The sequence below is a fragment of the Dipodomys ordii genome, unplaced genomic scaffold (genome assembly GCF_000151885.1).
Source record: "Dipodomys ordii isolate 6190 unplaced genomic scaffold, Dord_2.0 Scaffold57, whole genome shotgun sequence".
Taxonomy (NCBI): Eukaryota; Metazoa; Chordata; class Mammalia; order Rodentia; family Heteromyidae; genus Dipodomys; species Dipodomys ordii.
The window spans coordinates 13128499-13147303 of NW_012267273.1; the positions used below are offsets into that span (position 1 = coordinate 13128499).

General features: G+C 43.2%; 1 protein-coding gene across 2 annotated transcripts; it reads right to left on the reverse strand.

Annotated features, from left to right (window-relative positions):
• Window positions 1-4357: 4357 nt before the first annotated feature.
• On the reverse strand, window positions 4358-15700 carry Creg1 (cellular repressor of E1A-stimulated genes 1). Of its 2 annotated transcripts, XM_013021834.1 has the most exons (4): window positions 15318-15700; window positions 11038-11157; window positions 9825-10009; window positions 4358-5550 (listed from the first exon to the last, which is right to left on the reverse strand). In XM_013021834.1, exons 1-4 carry the CDS (start codon window positions 15669-15671, stop codon window positions 5547-5549), a joined length of 663 nt encoding a protein of 220 aa, XP_012877288.1. In that variant the 5' UTR covers window positions 15672-15700; the 3' UTR covers window positions 4358-5546. The 2 variants fall into 2 exon arrangements, with proteins under 2 accessions (XP_012877288.1, XP_012877289.1); XM_013021835.1 differs by lacking the exon at window positions 4358-5550 and having other exon boundaries at window positions 9821-10009.
• Window positions 15701-18805: the final 3105 nt, after the last annotated feature.

Sequence of the window (18805 nt, forward strand, 5' to 3'; positions counted from 1 at the left end):
GACTGGGACCCTTCCCACCTTTGTTCTTCACTGTGACAAAATCACTTCCTTTTTTTCATCCTTGATGACCTCAAATATAAAATGAAGGGTCTGAGTTGTAAGACTGCCTGCCCGCTCCCAAAGTATCTTTTATCCAGAAACTGTATTTAAGTATATCCTTTCTGCCTCTCCAATGCCCTTCCATTCCAACCCACCAGCTATTATCTTCCCTGTAAAGCTCTTTAGACTGCGTCCTGATGCTGCTCCAACAGCTCCACACCACAGGGCTTAGGGCTTAAAGCAGAAGCAGGTCTCCTGGCTTCCACACAAGGGTTGGGCTCTGGGTTTGTATAGTTCTTCCTGTTTTGACTATGATGAAGATGCTCTGACTCCATATAGATGATTCTCCAAAATGGGAAAGACTAAAAGGACAAAGCCTGAGCTTGTTCGGAGTAGAGGCAACTGGAAAGCCTTCTGTAAGCCCAGCTTGGCTCCTGGAAAGGTGTCCTAAAACGCCAGCATAGCCATCTTTTGCCTTAGGAAAAGACTAAAGAGGACTTTCCTGGGGACAGCTGCTGAGGGCCTTCTGATAGACCCTTAGGATGTTCATCATCCTTAAAGGGAACGAAGAATGGCAATGGGACAAAGAAGAAACAAACAGAACTCTTCCACGCTGGGCAGATGTCCAGTTGTCAATTCAATGTGGCTCTACAGAGACCTCTAGCGGTAGTTTTATCAAACTGCGATTCCAGAGCTGCTTTGAGCTCTGGGCCTTGTGGGTCCTCCTAATCCCAGAATCCCAGTGTCTCCCCTCAGTTCTGCCTCAGCAAGGCACATAGTAGGGAAGAGTGTCTACAATGCACACAGGACAGGTGGACCCCTCCCATGACGTTATTTTCTAGAAAACAGATACTATTTGCTGTAGTCTCACCAGCACATCTTTATAATGGCCTCATGTCATTTCACAGCTTAATGGAAAAAAATACTAAAAAAATCCTTGCTATCCCCACAGAGGGGAACCTACTAACAAAGGTTTATCCTAAACCTCCAAGCTAAGTTCTTGAGCTGGGATTTGAACCACATTGTGGCTTCACAGCTCACTCTGCCTGATCAAAATACATGAAGGCTATCTGAAAATCTGTGGCATTTTCTGACTTCAGGGCCCCTGCCAAATCTACACCAGACACCTGGCAAAGGATTTCCTCAAAGAAGGGTCATTGGATTCTTGAGACAATAGTTGGATTTCAGGAAGTGGCACTGTGGCTCAAAGTGGTAGAGCATTAGTTCGCCTTGAGCAAAAAGTTCTGGGACAGCGCGTAGGCCCTGAGTTCAAGAACCACAACCAACAACAGAGAGAGAGAGAGAGAGAGAAGAGAAAAACTAAATTGGTTTTCTGAAAGGAAAAGAATGAACTTGCATTAAGCCTTTCTTCAAAAATTAAAAACTGTGGGGGCTGGGGAGGTGGCTCAGTGGTAGAGCGCTTGCCTTGTATCCCTGATGCCCTGGGTTCAATTCCTCAGCACCACATAAGCAAAAAGAAAAAAGCCGGAAGTGATGCTGTGGCTCAAGTGGTAGAGTGCTAGCCTTGAGCTGAAGAGCTGAGGGACAGCACCCAGGCCCATAGTTCAGACCCCACGACTGGACTCTCCCCCCCCCAAAAAAAGAAATTAAAAACTGTGGGTTTTGTTTAAAACAAAATAATTTAAGGGGAATAGAGTTTAATGAGATATTGGCAACACATTTAATAACCACATGGTTTCATAGACTTAGTACATAGAGTTCTCTATGATCTCTCTCTCTCTCTCTCTCTCTCTCTCTCTCTCTCTGTCAATCGGGCTTGAACTCTGGGCTTGGGTGCTGTCCCTGAGCTCTTCAACTCAAGGTGAGCACTCTACCACTTGAACAACAGCACCACTTCTGTTTTTTGGTGGTTAATTGGAGATAAGAGTCTCACAGACTTTCCTGCCCAGGCTGGCTTTGAACTACGATCCTCAGATCTCAGCCTCCTGAGTAGCTAGTATGACTACTATGAGCCACCAGCACCTAGCAAGATCATTTGTTTTTGAATTAGCCTTTTTATGGTAGGGTTTTTATAACTGTCCCTGAGCTGTCCCTGAGCTTGTATGCTTAAGGTTAATTAGTGCTCTACTACTTGAGCCACATCTGCACTCAGATAAATTTTTTTTTAATGATCCCCAAGAAACTGAGCACTGTTGGCTGATGCTTATAATCCTAGCAACTCAGAAGGTTGATTGAGAAGAACAAGGCTTAAAGCCATCCTGGGCAGAAAAGTTTATGAGATTCCATCTCCAACTGACCATTAAAAACCTAGGTTGGACTCATGACTTAAGTGGTAGGGCACAGTCTCAGTTCAACCCTGTGTACCGTACCTACACTCCCTTCCCCACCCAAATGCCCGAGGGCTGGAATATATACTTCACTAGCCGAATGTATGCTAAATCTGAGGCTCTGAGTTCAATCCTTCATATCACCAGAAAATAATTAACTGGACATAAACAGTCTTTAGTCAGAATGTTTATTAATTCATTTATGTCATTGAATTTTGTCTAATTTTTGCAATGGATTTTTCTTCAACCCACAACATACCTCCATGTACTTGGAACTTGGACTGGAGACAGAATACACTGTATCTATTGGCTAAGGTTTGGTAAGGACAAATTATCTTGGTGAGTAACACATCAACAACCTGACCTGGACATCTGGTAAATGTACCCACCTGGACTGTGCAGCTTCAGTCACATTGATCATGACCTACTTCTACTTTTTCTTTTTTCTTTGTGCTGGTACTGGAGCTCGAACTCCAAGGCTTGAGCCCTTGCTAGGCTTTTATTTTCTTCTTCTTTTCTTTTTTTCTCAAGGAATCAGTCTTACCACTTGAGCCACATCTCTACTTCCGGCTTTCTGCTGCTTAATTGGAGATGAGAGTCTCAGATTTGTCTGGCTGGTTTCAAACTTGATCTTCAGTTCTCAGCCTCCTGTGTAGCTAAACTGCACAGATGAGCCATTGGCGCTCCAGTTCTACTTTTTTCTTTTCTTTTCCTGTCAGTTGTGGAGTTTGAACTCTGGCCCTGGGTGCTGACCCTGAGCTCTTCAGTTCAAGGCAAGCACTCTGCCTCTTGAGCCACAACACCACTTCCAGTTTTCTGGTGGTTTACTGGAGATGAGTCTCACAGACTTTCCTGCCTGGGCTGGCTTTGAACTGCAATCCTCAGATCTCAGTCTTCTGAGTAGCTAGGATTACAGGTGTGAGGCACTGGCCCCTGGCTCTGGATCTGATCTACTCTCTGGACCAAGGCTTTCTCCCAAATCTTCTCCCTGTTAAGAAGGCATCAATCCCTCTTTGGCAGATGTTGGAATGGGAATCTCACAAGAGAAACTCAAGTTGTGGAGGAAGATAATTCTGTGTTATCACATCAACAGCAGCAGGAGACCAGGCCTCTGGTTTGCTTCTTGCACCTGCTAGCTGCCTTAACTCCAGCATCACCACTGAGGACTTATCCACCCCCTAACCCAGTCCTCAGGGCGTCATTCTTAGGACTGTAATCATCTCAGCTGTATGAATAGCCAGCATTGAGCTGTGTGTGATTGTTTATGCCAATAATCCCAGTACTGAGTAATTAGAATGTTGAGACAGAAGGATCATAAGTTAAAAGTCAGCCTGGGTAACTAGTGTGACTCTTAACACACACACACACACACACACACACACACACACACACACACACACACACACACACACGGGCGCCCACGCAAACAAAAACAGAAAGTACTCACACTGGGCACCTACACAAAAAGTAATCTACAGCACCCTCTGCTGGCGAATTAGAATGCAACAGGAGAACATTCTCCAATTGAATACTAAAGGAATCTCTAGAACTGGCTGACTTCACTGTGGGATAACTGGATCTGGCCTGAAATATGGATGTATTTTATACAGTGCCCAATGCTAAAAACAGAATGCACAGTAAGCGGACAAAGGAAGAAAACTAGACAGATGGTCTCAACCTAGTTCAACCACCAACTATGCTGGCATCCAAGGACCTGCAACAAAGGCTGGATCCTGGCCATCCCTCACATTCTAGGAAACAATAAGCTTTCTGTCAATAGGGAAGAATGGCAGATTCCCATCTTGTTTTGGAACCACTGGCTGCTGAATTAAGAGTGGGCAGGGATAAAAACACAAATGGATTCCAACAGTGGACCATGAGGCATTCTAATATATATTATCATCTATGTTTAAGAAAACAAGTCCAGGGCTGGAGGCATTGCTCAGGTGATGTTGAGCTTACTTAACAATGCAAGGCTCTGAGCTCAAATCCCTTACTGCTAAAAAAGAAAAAGAAAAACAACATGCTTCGTTAAAATAATGCTTTTAATTATTAATGCTTTTCATAAATCTACTTCTTTAAGTTGAATATAAATCATTTGTCTTAGCAGAAGGGTGTGGATTTCTGTTCATTTCTAGATTTTAAAAATGATAGCTCATATTGAACTTCTTTTCTTGTTGCCACTTAAGAATTCAATAGTGTGATTCCGGTCCCCTGTCATCTTCTGAATCAAGTATACAGGTAATAAAGCTATGAAGAAATCATTTTAATGCCATGTTATCTTCCCTCAGATGCCTCATTTAGGCAGCAACATTAGGAGCTATTTAGAAATTTAGAGCAGTTGAGGATCACTGTTAAGAGTTTTAAAAGCCATGGCAAGTCATTGGGTAAGGAGCATCTAGGCTCTAGCTGAAGCTAGCTCACACTTGGATTAACTCTTCTTATAAAAGAATACCAGACATATACAAAACTTCCCTTTTCCCCTTTCTTTTGCAATCCCATTCTGAAGCAAATACAAAGAATTGTATGTACAGAGGACTCCAATGTAGTATCCCCCAGGGTGGAGAAATCAAACTCAGGAAAAGTTTGATAGAATTGTTTTGTTCTAAGTAAGTATGAGCTTGGAATATAAAAAGTTTAGAAAGTTCTCTACAAGAAGTGGCTTTGCCCTACATTGATTGGATCAATAATTTCCAAGATTGTTAAACATCAATGAGCATGCGTAGAAAGTTCCATCTATGGTCACCACTGCTATTTCTTTGGGATTTACATAGATGCTGTAATGGAGTCAGCCCCTCTGCACCAGGCTCCAGGAGCCTGGGAGGTGGCAGGGTTTAGGAGGGTACCCTCCCAGCACAGTGGCTTGCCAGTAATTTAAAAAAAAAAAAACAAAAAACTTCTACTCAAATTACCTTCTGCTGCCAAGGGCCATCTAAATCCGCTATGTACATTCCAAGGGGAACCACTGGAAAAATACGGGGATTTAAGGAAATAAAACTTGTTTTCTTATAATGATATTTCTTGATGAAAATGGCTTTAAAATATTGTCTTAAAAATCCAGCAGCTATATATTCCAAGAACTTCAAGGAAAGCAAACCAATCAGCATGTCATGGAAAAGTGGCGAATATAGGAAACTTCCAGAGAAATGTCGAGTCCTGGAAGTGTGCATGAGCCATAGTAAGGAGCTTCACATGTGGTTCAACTCTCCGTATTCTGCTTCATCTGCAAAGGAAAGGAGATGATAGTTATCTCACTGGATTGACAGTTCCTAAAAGTTGATTCTTCATTCTCAGGAAGTGCTATAGAAATTTGTGACTTGATAATTCAAGATTTTGAACAAATATCAACTATTTTAGAGTACCAGAGAATGTCTCACATTGATCAAAAGGCAGATTCCTAAGTTCTGGTTTCAGTGGGTGGAGGGCAGGGCCTAGGATCCCCATTTGAGCACCTCACCTCTCTGGGTATGAGTCTGCCATTTTAGTAAAATACTGCTGGGATGCATAAATGGGCCAGGTGTCACGGCCGCTGTCCTTATCTCATGCAAGAAGACTTTCAGAAGGTTTTATAGGCAACAAGAGTTGAGAACAGCTGGGGTCATGAGCATTTAGGGCAGAGGGTAGTGATTAGCCAATACCTACTATCTAATGATCCAGAGCGCAGCCAGGAGGCAACCTGCCCTACTTTCTGTTGCAGTTGTGGTCATCACTGACCTGGAAATCCATCTCCAGAGAAAGGACACTGGGCAAGTTTGCAAACCATGTGTGACCTTTGTTTTTTTTGTCGTTGTCTCTGTTAGGACATATCTGGACCCACCAGAGGCAATGAAATGAGGCATAGCCCAGCCTTCTGTTGCACAGACTTCACTGTGATAGAAGGTAATGCCTATCCTTCTGAGAGCTGCTTTATCAAGGATCTCAGCAATACTCCATGAAAACATTTAAACCTTACACTCCATATGCAAATTTGTTCCTGGGGTTTGATCCACCAATCCAATGAGGCAAACCACATTCAAAGAGGTCTCACATTAGCCCTCACATTAGACGTAGAAGGAAGTCCCAGAATGCCTGTGAGCACTCTTCCCCTGCCCCCACTATAAGAGGTTCTCCCGAGAACATGTAGTCCTAGCCCTCAAGAGATATTTCTGTAAATCCACCCTGCAATCCAGTTCTGGCAGCAGTGTGGAGGCTGGGGGAGCTCCCAGTGCCAGAATCTGAATGGACCATCAATCATCAAGAAGCACCTGTGTGGGGCTGGGAAGGTGGCTCAGAGGTGGAGTGCTTGCCTTGCATGGATGAGGCCCTGGGTTCAATTCCTCAGCACCACATAAGCAGAAAAAGCCAGAAGTGGTGCTGTGGCTCAAAGTGGTAAGAGTGCTAGCCTTGAGCTAAAGAGCCCAGGCCCAGAGTTCAGATCACATGATCGACAAAAAAAAAAAAAAGAAGCACCTGTGCGAGACAGCATCTAGGCCCTTTCCATTTCCATTCTTTTTTTTTTTTTTTCCACTTCTTTTTTTTTTTTTTTTTTGGGCCGGTCGTGGGGCCTGAACTCTAGGCCTGGGCGCTGTCCCTCAGCTCTTCAGTTCAAGGCAAGCGCTCTACCACTTGAGTTACAGCACCACTTCCAGCTTTTTCTGCTTATGTGGTGCTGAGGAATCAAACCCAGGGCCTTATGCATGTAAGGCAAGCACTCTATTCTACCACTGTGCCACCTTCCCACCCCTTTGGCCCCTTCCATTCTTAGGACTCTGAGGCACCCTGCCCTAGGGAGGGACAAGAGGGAAAAGAAATCAACCTTATCTCTGAGCCACAGAAAAGTGCTCAGTTGTCTGGACAACAGAGCACGCACTTCTATTTTACTCATTCACTGTGGAGCCCTGTGAGAAACAATTCTGTGTTGTTATTAACACCCGCACAGCCCTTGGGCATGTTATTTACACAAAGATAACTGCACTTCAGAGACTGTTCTGTCCTGTGAAGGGAAACTCTAACCTCAAAGAGCAGCACACCGCCCCTACTGCTGACAATATGTGCTGCCTGGTAATAACTGTGCAACTGTGACCTTTATTTCCTATAGAGATGCTCTGCCAGCTCAGAGGAGGGTCAGTGGTCCATGCCTCTTCTCCTGCACACATGGCAGCTAAGTCAGTGCCAGGGCATTTGATTCTTTACGCAGAGTTCCTAAGTCTTTGTTTCAAACAAAGACTAACAATCAGCCAGTGTTTCCTAAACATCTTCTCTGGGTTAGGTACTGTTCTCAACCATTTAAGATAAAAATATGTAAATAAAAAACTAAAACTTGGGACGGGGGAGGGGCTTGAATTCAGGGCCTGGTGCTATCCCTTAGCTATTTTACTTAAGGGTAGTGATCTGCCAGTTAAGCCGCAGCTCCACTTCTGGTTTTTGATGATTAACTGGATATAAGAGTCTTACAGATATTCCTGTCTGGGCTGGCTTTAAACCATGATCTTCAGATCTCAGCCTCTTGAGGAACTAGGATTGCAGGCATGAGCCACTGTTGCCAGGCTAAAACCTGAGATTTTATGTCAAGAAATTCACCATTGGAGCTGGAAATGTGGCTGAGTAGTGGAGTGCTCGCCTAGCCTGCATGAAGCCCTGGGTTCAATTCCTCAGTACCACATAAACAGAAAAACTTGGAAGTGGCGCTATGGCTCAAGTGGTAGAGTGCTAGCCTTGAGCAAAAGAAGCTCAGGGACAATGCCCAGGCCCTGAGTTCAAGCCCTAGGACTTGCAAAAAAAAAAAAAAAAGAAATTCACTATCATGCTGGGGAGTAAATATCATATCATGGACTGTTCTACAATAAAACAAGAAGCAAAGAAAAGAGAGAGAAAGTAATGTCAAGAATTTAAACTCCCAGATGAGCTACAACATATAAGCCTAGCATACTATCACCATCCTAACCACCCCACAGAGCTACTGATCAGCATGACTGGGAAGTGTACTGTGTTGCCCTGGAGAGGGGTCCCATCAACTCCCAGAAAGGAGACAAAAGGAGTAGGTGGTAGAACATTAGGTTAGGAGCCAGATGGAGGCTCTGGGGCAAGAACACAGTGAACCGAATCCAAGAACTGCCATCTCCTCGCTATATGATGCTAACTTTGTGCATGGGCGCTTCATTTATAGTATCTGCCTCATATGGGTGTGGTAAAAACTCAACAAGTTAGTTAGTACATGTGAAGCAATAATCACTGTACCCAGCCAACAAAGCTAGCTGCTATTGCTGTTATTTTTGCTGTTAGTATCACCTTCCCTCAGGCTGATAGATGCCAGATTAGCTAGAATTCCTGGTATGATCTGTAAGCATACTAGCCCTTTGTAGTCCTTCCTCCAAATCCTGACCTCACTCTAGGAGAGCAGCTCAACTCCTCCCAGTCCTCTCCCATCTTCAGATGCCGCTCCTCCTCCGCTCTCTCTGGCGGCCTCCTTTGGTCTCAGCCTCCTCCCCTGTACACATTCACATCTCAGTGGGATAAGCCACACATGCCCACAGTACAGAGGGCAGGCTCATCTGCTCAGAGTTGGATGTGGAATATCCACAGTTGAGAGCATTAGATCAGATTGCCGTGAGAAAATGCCACCATATGTCATAAAGGGTCTGTCCAGGGCCTGATATGTACTGCCTTCAAGTAAGGTCTCAACCTGATATTTAGGCCTATAAACTAGAGTTCAGAATTCTATGAAGTTGAGTGGAATGTTCTTTCCATTTCCATTAAGCTGTAGTGTAACAGTGTGTCTGTGACTGTCTAGAACAGCAATAGAGAAATCACAAGTCAAGATGGTGGAGGAGAAGATGGAGGCTAAACAAGCTCTCGCATAGAAAGCAGTTTTAGTGTTCCAGTGAATAGTCCTAGGCTAGAGAATCACACCAAGTGTGCCATCACAGTTCTGACAAATGTCTTAAAATTGTGTGTGTGTGTGTGTGTGTGTGTGTGTGTGTTTGTATGTGTTCACACAGTAGGGCTTGAACTCAGGACCTCTTTCTCCCACTTAACTTTTCTGCTCAAAGCTGGCACTTTACCACGTGAGGCACATCCTCACTGTCAGCTCTTTACTCTTGAATTGGAGGTGAGAATTCAATGGACTGGCTTCAAATTGAAAAAATCAGATCTCAGCCTTATGAGTACCAAGATTACCAGTGTGAGCCACCAGCACCCAACTTAGAATACTGCCTTTCATTTTGAAAGTTACAGATCCATTACTAGGTCCTATATTATTTAGTCTTTATTTAAAGGCTTCCATATTACTCTATGACATATTTAAAATATTTCTATAAATGAATTTTAGCACTATTTGTTTCTTTTGTAACCCTATGCATTTCACCCTATGAATTTAAAATACTATTCTGAGAAGGGGTCCTAGGCTTCACCAGCCTACCAAAGGGGTCCACAGCATATGAAATGGGTGTCCCCTTAGAAGGCACAATAAAACGGATAAGGGCTTCAATATTAGAAAAGGAAAGATTTGTAAATACTTACTGAATTGTGACATTGAAGTATTCTTCAGGTGTCACTATTTTTGGCCCACCAAAGTAGTTCTGGACCCAGATATTGGTTATATTTAACTTAGCGAAGTACCAATTATGGCTGGCAGGCCAGGTTTTCATACTAGGATGTCGAATGAATAATGATTTCTTTGCAAAGTCCATTTCTGCTTCACTCACCTAAATGACAAATGTGAAATAAACAATTCTCAGAGAAGTAATATTTTGTTACTTTCATTTGTTAGGAATATCATTCTAGCATTCTGTGAGTGAATTTGTTGTAAATCCTGATCCTAAAGAATTAAGAGCAAATGAAAGAAACCTGAAGAAAGCAGAGAACAACAATGACTTCAAATGCTGGCAGTCTCAAGTATAACAAAATAAGAAGCCATTATGATTATTTATTTTCATTGCTAAGCAGTAACTTTGAGCAACCACAGTAAATGACACAAAGTACTACAATAAAATGCTACAGGTGCCTGAGATACATCCCATAACCATTATTCCATCACATGATGTAGGTGTTAAACACCTACATCAGTGAACCTGAGGACAACAATCTTTAGAAGAAATATAATGGAACCAAGGAACATTGCTGTTTTTCTTCAGTCAAGTACACTCAACATGCACACACAGAAAATTTCCAGGCCATAAATCAAACTTGTCTGAGGTATTCATGATTGTCAAAAATGCAAAAATTCTACTGGTTCGGCAATCAGACAATTCTCAAGACACTTTGTCCACTGCTCTCCCTATGATTTTATTTAAAGTCTTCTCTCCAACACTCAACCCAAATGTCCAAATTCATATCCAGCTTTCCTTCTTTGCTTACTTAATATGTTCTCTGTTCTCAGCCACTATGAAAACATGGACACAAGGAACCCAGCCACACTAAATGTGGCTCGATGTAAAACACAACAGAGTCAGTAAGCTGTGCTTGAGTAGATGCTTCTTAGAAGAGTAATTTTATGTATGGGCTATATCATGTTTATATCTGTTTGACTTCAGAAAAAAATGATTCATATGCCTCATAAATTTCCCAATGAATACCCATATGACACAAATGTCTTGGCATATTAGAATATAGTTCTAACCACACATCTCAATCACAAATCAGCTGTATTTTATTCTCCAAGGATCTCTTTTTTCACTGTTGATACAATGATGCTCCTCTAAACCCATCTCTCTCCATGTGGAGAACTATTTACCTTGGTCACAGTTCCTGACAGCATTATGTGAACACAAAGGGGACTCTGGGGATCATATCCATTTTTCCTGCAGAAGCTGGTCTGTGCCAAAGACAGCATCAGTGTAGCATTTGGATTCTCCTGCAGAGAAAAAATGAAGACACTCATGTGAAATACAGTTTCTGAAGAGGAGATAAATTTTACAAGTTGCATATATAATATCCCTAGAGCTGGATCTTTCTTCCATGAAATAATGAATTGTAACCACCACCTTCCTCTCAGGATAAATAGGACTTGGATAGAGACTGATTCTAAGTTCCCCAAAACGGGTGGAGAAGGCATATTTAAAATTAACTAATTCTATTAGCATTATTTTTGGCATATTTTAAAAACTCAGAATCTGTTCTATATGCACCAGAGGAATTATAATTGCGGTGTCACCCAAACTCAAGGCTGGTGACAGTGCTTATTGAAATACAGGATCAAACTCTGATATGAAACAAATGCTATATATATGTATATGTATATATAAAAATATATAAAAATATTTATATAGAATATATTAGCATATTAATATATTTATACATGTACATATACATATATACATGTATATATGTATGTATATATATATATATATGTGTGTGTGTGTGTATCACAGTTGCCCAACCATCTAATTACACAACTGAAGCAAAAAAGTAGCTAAATCATGCTGCTCAGTTATCTCATGGTGACAGAACTGTCATGGCTCTCAAAGCTGAGAGAATTCTTACCTCACATTCTAAACATAAATCAAACAACATTCTCATTTCTTTCCTACTCTGAAATCAGCTTCATAAAAACATTGTTAACGTTACTGAAATAGCAGTTTAGAGTATATGGCTCTTAAGACTTTTTGTGGAGAACTGTGGTCATCAAAACAGCAGGTCATTTAGAGAGCTTATTAAAATAAGACAGAAAAGACACTAACAGAAGATCAAGTAGAGAAAGAGAACTGGAAGGAGGAAGAGGAATAAGAGGAAAGGAGAGGGGAGAGGAGGGGGAGGGAAAGGAACAGGGAGAAGAGATGGAGACAACAGAGACAGAGACAGGGGAGGGGAAGAAAGGGCTCAGAGAAGGTCTCTCTTCCCTCTGTAAGTTTATGATCATTTGAAAACTCAGAAATAATCAATACTTACAAAAAACAAACAAAGATATAGCATTGTCTGAAAGGCAGACCTATCTAATTGCCAAGACCAGTAAAGTATCAGCAAAGTTCAGCATAAGGAGACAAAATTGTAGCCAAGATAGATATAGCAATCATAGAAGGCCTTATAGTCAAAATCAGGACAGAAGTGGGATGGTGTATTAAAGGTGGGGGACAGAGGGCAGACTGACCTGGCAAGAAAAAAAACAAGCAAACATAGAACTGAGCACACAAAACAAGATAGAGAGCAAGGAGAACGCCAATGCAAGGAGAAAGCAAAAGGAAAACTGGTGGGACTTTGGAACTGAAGCATCTGGACATGCAGTGAGAACCCCTTGTTTACTGAGAATGCAGTTCCACTAACAGAAATGCAGACCAAGGAGAACTGGTTCCTCAAGGAAGAGGAAGAGTGTCAGGAGGAAGCAGAAGGACAGAACTTAACAGCTAACAGCCAGAAAAAAGAACTTTGAAGAAGTCAGAAATGCACACAAATTGGAGAGTCATCTCAAATAGGTGGAAGTGAAACCTCAAATGTATATACAACCCTCCAAGGTTGCTTTCAGTTGGTAAGAGAAAAATGGATTACAAGTGACCAGATAAAAGAGAGTCATATCACGCATGTCAAAAAAGGTGAATAATCTTAAGTCCTGGTGCTAAAATTCAAAGCACAGATTCCAATTTCAGACTTGCTAGACCTATAGACTATCTTTGTACCATTACCAGCTAATACCAGCAATATCTTCCTCCAAACATTTCCTTTCTTCTTTCCTTTCCTTTCCTTTTTTTTTTTTTGTGCTAGTACTAGGGCTTGAACTCAGGTCCTCAAGCTCTCATTTGGCTTTTGCACTTAAGTCTAGCACTCTATCACCAAAACTCCACTTCTGGCTCTTTGCTTCTGATTAACTGGAGATAGGAATTTTGTGAACTTTCCTACACAGGCAGGCTTCAAACTGTGATTCTCAGATCTCAGGCTTGAGGCACCAACACCGAGCCAAACATTTTCTATACAACTCCCCCCCACACACACACACCATGCACACTTGCAGATGTGTACACACACACACACACACACCATCATGCAAGAAGACCAGCCTGGTAGCAAAGTACATCTGGGCCTCAGGACCTAACTCTCCAGGACAAGCATTTCACATATGGTCCCACTGGTCCTGTATCTGAGTCTCCTTGTTCCTTCGGAAGTAGTTCACATCCTGCACTATAAGAAAACATGAAATGTTTCCTGGTGCTCTGAAGAGAGAGGAAAGGTAGACAGTAGACACCAACTTTGACTACTTATGAAAATCAGTCATACAAATCCTGATGTCTCTTTACTGCCTTCAGGGAAACCTGAAATTGTGGGTGGGTTCTAAGGAATGCTTGCAAGAGAGATAACTCTTATTTCTTTCCAGAGACATCAAATACTAGGGGCTGGATCACAGGTGAGTTTCTGCACTGCTGTGTCTTACTATCCTCATTTCTGCAATGAAGATAACACCACAGCTCTCAAGACACCTTTCTAATTTACATGTGCTCATATATAACAGTGGTATTTAACTTGTCCCTCCCTCATTGGAATCATAAGTGAGGGGGTTTTTTTTGGAGGGGGGAAGGGAATAGGTGTAAAATGTTTTGCACTGAATTTTTAAATCTTCCCAGGTGACTGACTTGCAATCACATAGAGGACATCACTGATGAAGTACATGAGTCTACATTGAGCAAAGGCCTAAAGGAGTGGAATGGGCTGGGAATAACTGGTGATATGTGGTGTATATGCAGCTGTGGGTAATTACTTCTGGCTTTGCTTGGAAAATGTAGGCCTCCAGTGTCACCAAATCTTCCCCTTTTTCAAGAGAAGCTAGAAACTTAAGCTTTTAAGTAAAATACTCATTTTGAAATTAATTTTGAGAACTAATGTAAGTTTATTTAAGACAAAACAGAACTTTGTGAGGGCCAAAGAAAACTAGTCTGTGGCCATATTCTATTGCCTGTGGTTTGAAGGCAGTTGAACTTAAGAAAAAAGCCCTCAGATTTGGCTGCTGGCTTTGAACTATTTACTCTATCTGAACCTCAAATTCTTCATCTGCAGAATGCATAAAGTAAAACCTTACAAGTTATTACAGGAGACAATGTCTAGAACTTGAATGCTGGTGTTTAACTGAACACCAATTTCTTTCATCTTTATCAATAATGTTCTTTTCCAACACTGAAAATCTAAAATCTTTGTCCAAAAGATCTTCCACGAAATCAGGCTCTATCCTGAGTTCCATGGGGCTCTTACCTCTTAGGCTATGTGTTTGTGAGACACATACACCTAGGACAGCTGAGGTCCACCAGATTTGTGAGCTTTATCCTGTCCCAGAAGGCCTACAATGAGTGAAGAGGAACTTCAAGCCATCCTACTCTCTGCTGAGGAGAGCAGTGTACATATGATGGCCTAAAGATTGCAACTATCATTCCTAACATTAACATCCCAGGGCCTCTATACTGCTAGGCCAGCTTCTACCTCTTGAGCCACACCCCAAGTCTTTTCTACTTTTAATCTGCTATTTTTTGTTGTTTGTTTGCTTTCAGAAAGGGTCTTGCAGCTAACTCTGCTTAGGCTAGCCCTGAACTGTGGTCCTCACGTCCCAATCTTCAGAGTGCAGGGAATTATAATTGTGTGCCAAGAGCTAAGAAGTTTTTGGTTTTTGCTTTCTTGTGGTACTGGGGACAAATGCTAGAGAAGTGTTGCACCAGTGAGCTTCATTCCCAGCCTGGCTTGGGGAGGGGGGGGGAGGGAAGAGCGGTTAAGAAAGCCTCTAATCACATAAGCAAAATGCTTCACAATCTTTAAGCCTGGTTAAAACAAACAAATAAAAAAAACAACACTAGAAGACCAGTTAATAGAAACACTATGCATGCCCCAAGAGTATTCACAACTCCAGTGGGAAGTCCTTCAGGTACCGGTGAAAATTTACCCAAGTGCTTCGCCTAGCAAACATCTGGGAGACTACCATTCTCGCCCCAGTCGAGAGAGCAGAGTGGAAACTCCTCTCTGGGAGCCACACTGCCCGGCTGGCAGGCGCGAGCTGGCGCCCGGGGCCACGGCGCCCGGCGAGGCCGCGCGGCGCTCCCCGCTCACCTGCAGATTTTGCGCGGTGAGCATCATCGGGCTCAGGTAGAAGTAGGGCACCCCTCGGCCCGCGGCCGGGGGCCCGTCACTCAGCGACAGCACGTCCGCGAAGGGCCGGCCGCGCACCTCCTCCAGCGTGGAGAGCGTGCCCAGCGAGCCCCAGTCGCAGAGGTGCACCACGAAGCGGGCCACTCGCGCCGGGCTCTCCTCGGGCGGCGGCGGAAGCAGCTGTGCAGCGGGGTCCCAGTTCCCGTGATCCCGGCCGCCGCGACCCCGTGCCGGGGACACCAGGAGCGACAACAGCGCCGACGCCAGCAGGGTGGCGAGCAGGACGCCTGCGGGTCCTTGCGCACGGCCGGACATGGCGGGTGTCCTGAGTGACAGTCCGGGTCCGCGACCTATCCGGCGGCGGTTAGGGCGGCCCGGCAGGGCCCCGCCCCCGCAGGCAAGCCCCGCCCCCAAAGGGAGCCAATCAGAATCCGAGGGGGAGGAATTCCTCCACCAGCTCTGCAACTTGTGAGTAACCCGATCAGTTTATCCATCTTCCCACAACTCCGCCCTGCCCTCTGTGTAGAGTGTGAATCTGTCCTAAATGGTTAGGTTGTTTTTAGCAGATGGTTAGGCCAAGACTAGAAGAAAATAAGCAATTTTCCTAAGTCACACTGCTATGGGGAAATACTGACTTCTTTATGATGCACTCAAACACCCCTTGTATAAGGATACCTGGCTTCTGAGAGCAAATCCATTTCCACCTTTGCCCTTTTCCCCTGTTTACTCACGATCAGCACCAAAGGACAGCAAGGTCCTAAATAACAAAGGGCAGAAATCCTCCATTCCAGATCTTATCAACTACCGGCCCAACAGTGTCTGAAAAATTGTTAGTCCCAACTAGAATTTGGCCCGACCTCGCCTGTTGGGACCTGTTTAAAAGTTCGTTTTGGTGTTTCACCTATTTATTGCTTCCGGCATCATCCTTGCTCTATGGGGAAGGGGCATTTCCTTTTGCTGCTTCTAGGACGTTCTCCAGTTTCCAGGGATGTTCTCTTAGGCTGGTACTTTAGGAATTAGTAAATAAACTCACATCGCTGGCTACATTCTCAGTCCGCCTTGAATTCCCACTGTCCTTGTTTTTCACTTTGCAATTCTAGTGACACCTGGCTCTCTGAGGCTGAGTTGTTTAACAGAAGCAGTTTCTCTCAGCTGCTGTGGGCCAGTAATGTGGACAGGTGTGAACTAAAGCCCCACCTCCACTTTCTGTTTTAAACTTAACCTCTACATTCGGACAACTACTTAGCCTAATAACTAATTGTGAAGACACCTCCAGTTCTTCAATTCCCTCTGGTGGCCAGATGTTGCTACACCGCATTGTTTTCCACATTCTGGTAAGAGTGAACAAGCCTCAGCCTGTTAGTATGCGGTGTGTGTGTGTGTGTGTGTGTGTGTGTGTGTGTGTGATATTAACACTTGAACCTAGTGCCCAGCCTCGGTACAGGTGAATTGAGACTTTTTTCTCTGCAATGTGCATGCCTCAAGTAGTAGCTAATAAAGCAGTAAAAGAGGTTCCTTTGGATTTGGCCACTTAAGCATGAGCCTAGATTGGATAATACTAAACCTCAATTTCCTGATCTTTAGAAAGGAGGGAAGACCAGCTCTGCCTCATTGGAGTTTTATGTGAATTTAGTGAGAGAATTTCTTTAAAATACTGAACACAGTACAAGGAACATAGACAGGAAGGCAAGACTCCTGCCATGTTTCCATGGGGCAACTTCCCAATGAAAAGCCTCCTTTTACCCCAATAAGCTCTTTCAACATTCCATGAAAAAACATGACAAACATTTTTTGTTGCTGTTGTTATTGGTCACAGGGTTTGAACTCAGGTCCCGGGTGTAGTCCCTGAGTTTTGCTCAAGGCTAGGGCTCTACCACTTTGAGCCACACAGCCACTTCTGGTTTTCTGGTAGGTTATTGGGGATAAGAGTCTTATGGACTTTCCTGCTGGAGCTGGCTTCAAACTATGATCTTCAGATCTCAGCCTCCTGAGTATCTAGGATTACAGGCATGAGCCACCTGCATCCGGCTGGTAAACATTTTTAAGTGCTGATATATTGCAAAAATTATAAGTAGCCTCCCTACCCCAAGAAAAATATACCAAAAAAATCAAAAACAAAAACAAAACTCAAAAGATCCCCATAAAATTTCATATCATTGTAACCTCTTCATACAGCTTAGTTTTGTACTACAAACAATCCCAATCACCTATGCTCCTCACCCACAAGCTTATTATGATCCTCATTTCCACTTTGATATTTTTAAAGTAATTTTCTATTTGACAGGAGGCATGTAGAGGTATATTGAGGGGCTGGGAAGGTGGCTCAGTGGTAGAGCACTTGCCTTGCGTGCATGAGGCCCTGGGTTCGATTCCTCAGCACCACATAAGCAGAAAAAAAAGCCAGAAGTGGCGCTGTGGCTCAAGTGGTAGAGTGCTAGCCTTGAGCTGAAGAGCTGAGGGACAGCGCCCAGGCCCAGAGTTCAGGCCCATGACCGGACCCCCCCCAAAAAAAGATACAAATTAGAGGTATATTGAGTCTCTTTCATCTCACTGGCTCAGATGCCCTGAAGGACTAGAGGTTATTGAATCACTTGATTAAGAAAATAGAGAGGATGCTAGGAACAAAGCATAGGCTGAGCTGGCTCTGCCTCCATGCCCAGGGAGATACTGGCCTAACTTTCTATATTATAATAGCAAGGCCTCCACAGGGAACTCATTTCAATACTTGAAGCACTGAATCTTGCTTAGTGAGAAGCTGACACTTCTCAAAGAAATCAGCTTCAATTATGTTCTGAAAAATGTTCACCAACTGTATCCTCATAAATCCACCAGTATTGGCAGATTTATTTCCTTCATCTTGATGAGGTCACTTTTCTTTTCTTCCATTATTATCTAAATAATGATATCTCATGCTGGGTTGGGAAACTCACAATTTCCCTAAAGAATAAAGAAGGATGGCCAGGAATTTATGTTTCTTACCATAGTTTTCTGCTGGCTGTTGATCTTTCTAGAAGCTTCCTTCTGTTGGTCTTGAGTGAACCAACTGAACACTTTGCCACTGTCTTCCTCACTCCAAGTGCAGCAAATTCTTGTTGAAGATTTAGGGTAGAGTTAGAATTGCAATGTGCCAAAGCCTATTATTACAACATTGAGTGTTAGAATTCCAGTCTAAGAAGTTTCTCAGGCTGACTCAAGAAAAGTGAAACTATTTCTCTTAAATGTGTATAGTAATTTAGCTCAATGACTTTCTCAGCCGAGGCACCCAGGTGATGAGTCTATTTCTTCACAACAAATAGGGCTTTTAGTCATGTTGGTAAAGGGAAACATTTCTCTACAGAAATTGTAAAGCACATTTTTTTTGGACTGGTACTAGGGCTTGAACTCTTACTAAGCTTTTTCACTCAAGGCTAGAGCTCTACCACTTGATCTATATATCCATGTCTAGCTTT

Excerpts from the sequence above, each read along its gene's own strand:
- Creg1 (XM_013021834.1), bottom strand. The coding sequence starts at position 15,671 with ATGTCCGGCCGTGCGCAAGGACCCGCAGGCGTCCTGCTCGCCACCCTG. Across the intron at positions 11,158-15,317 it reads TCACCGCGCAAAATCTGCAG|GAGAATCCAAATGCTACACT; the intron begins GTGAGCGGGGAG and ends TTTTCTCTGCAG. Across the intron at positions 10,010-11,037 it reads TGTCAGGAACTGTGACCAAG|GTGAGTGAAGCAGAAATGGA; the intron begins GTAAATAGTTCT and ends TTTGTCATTTAG.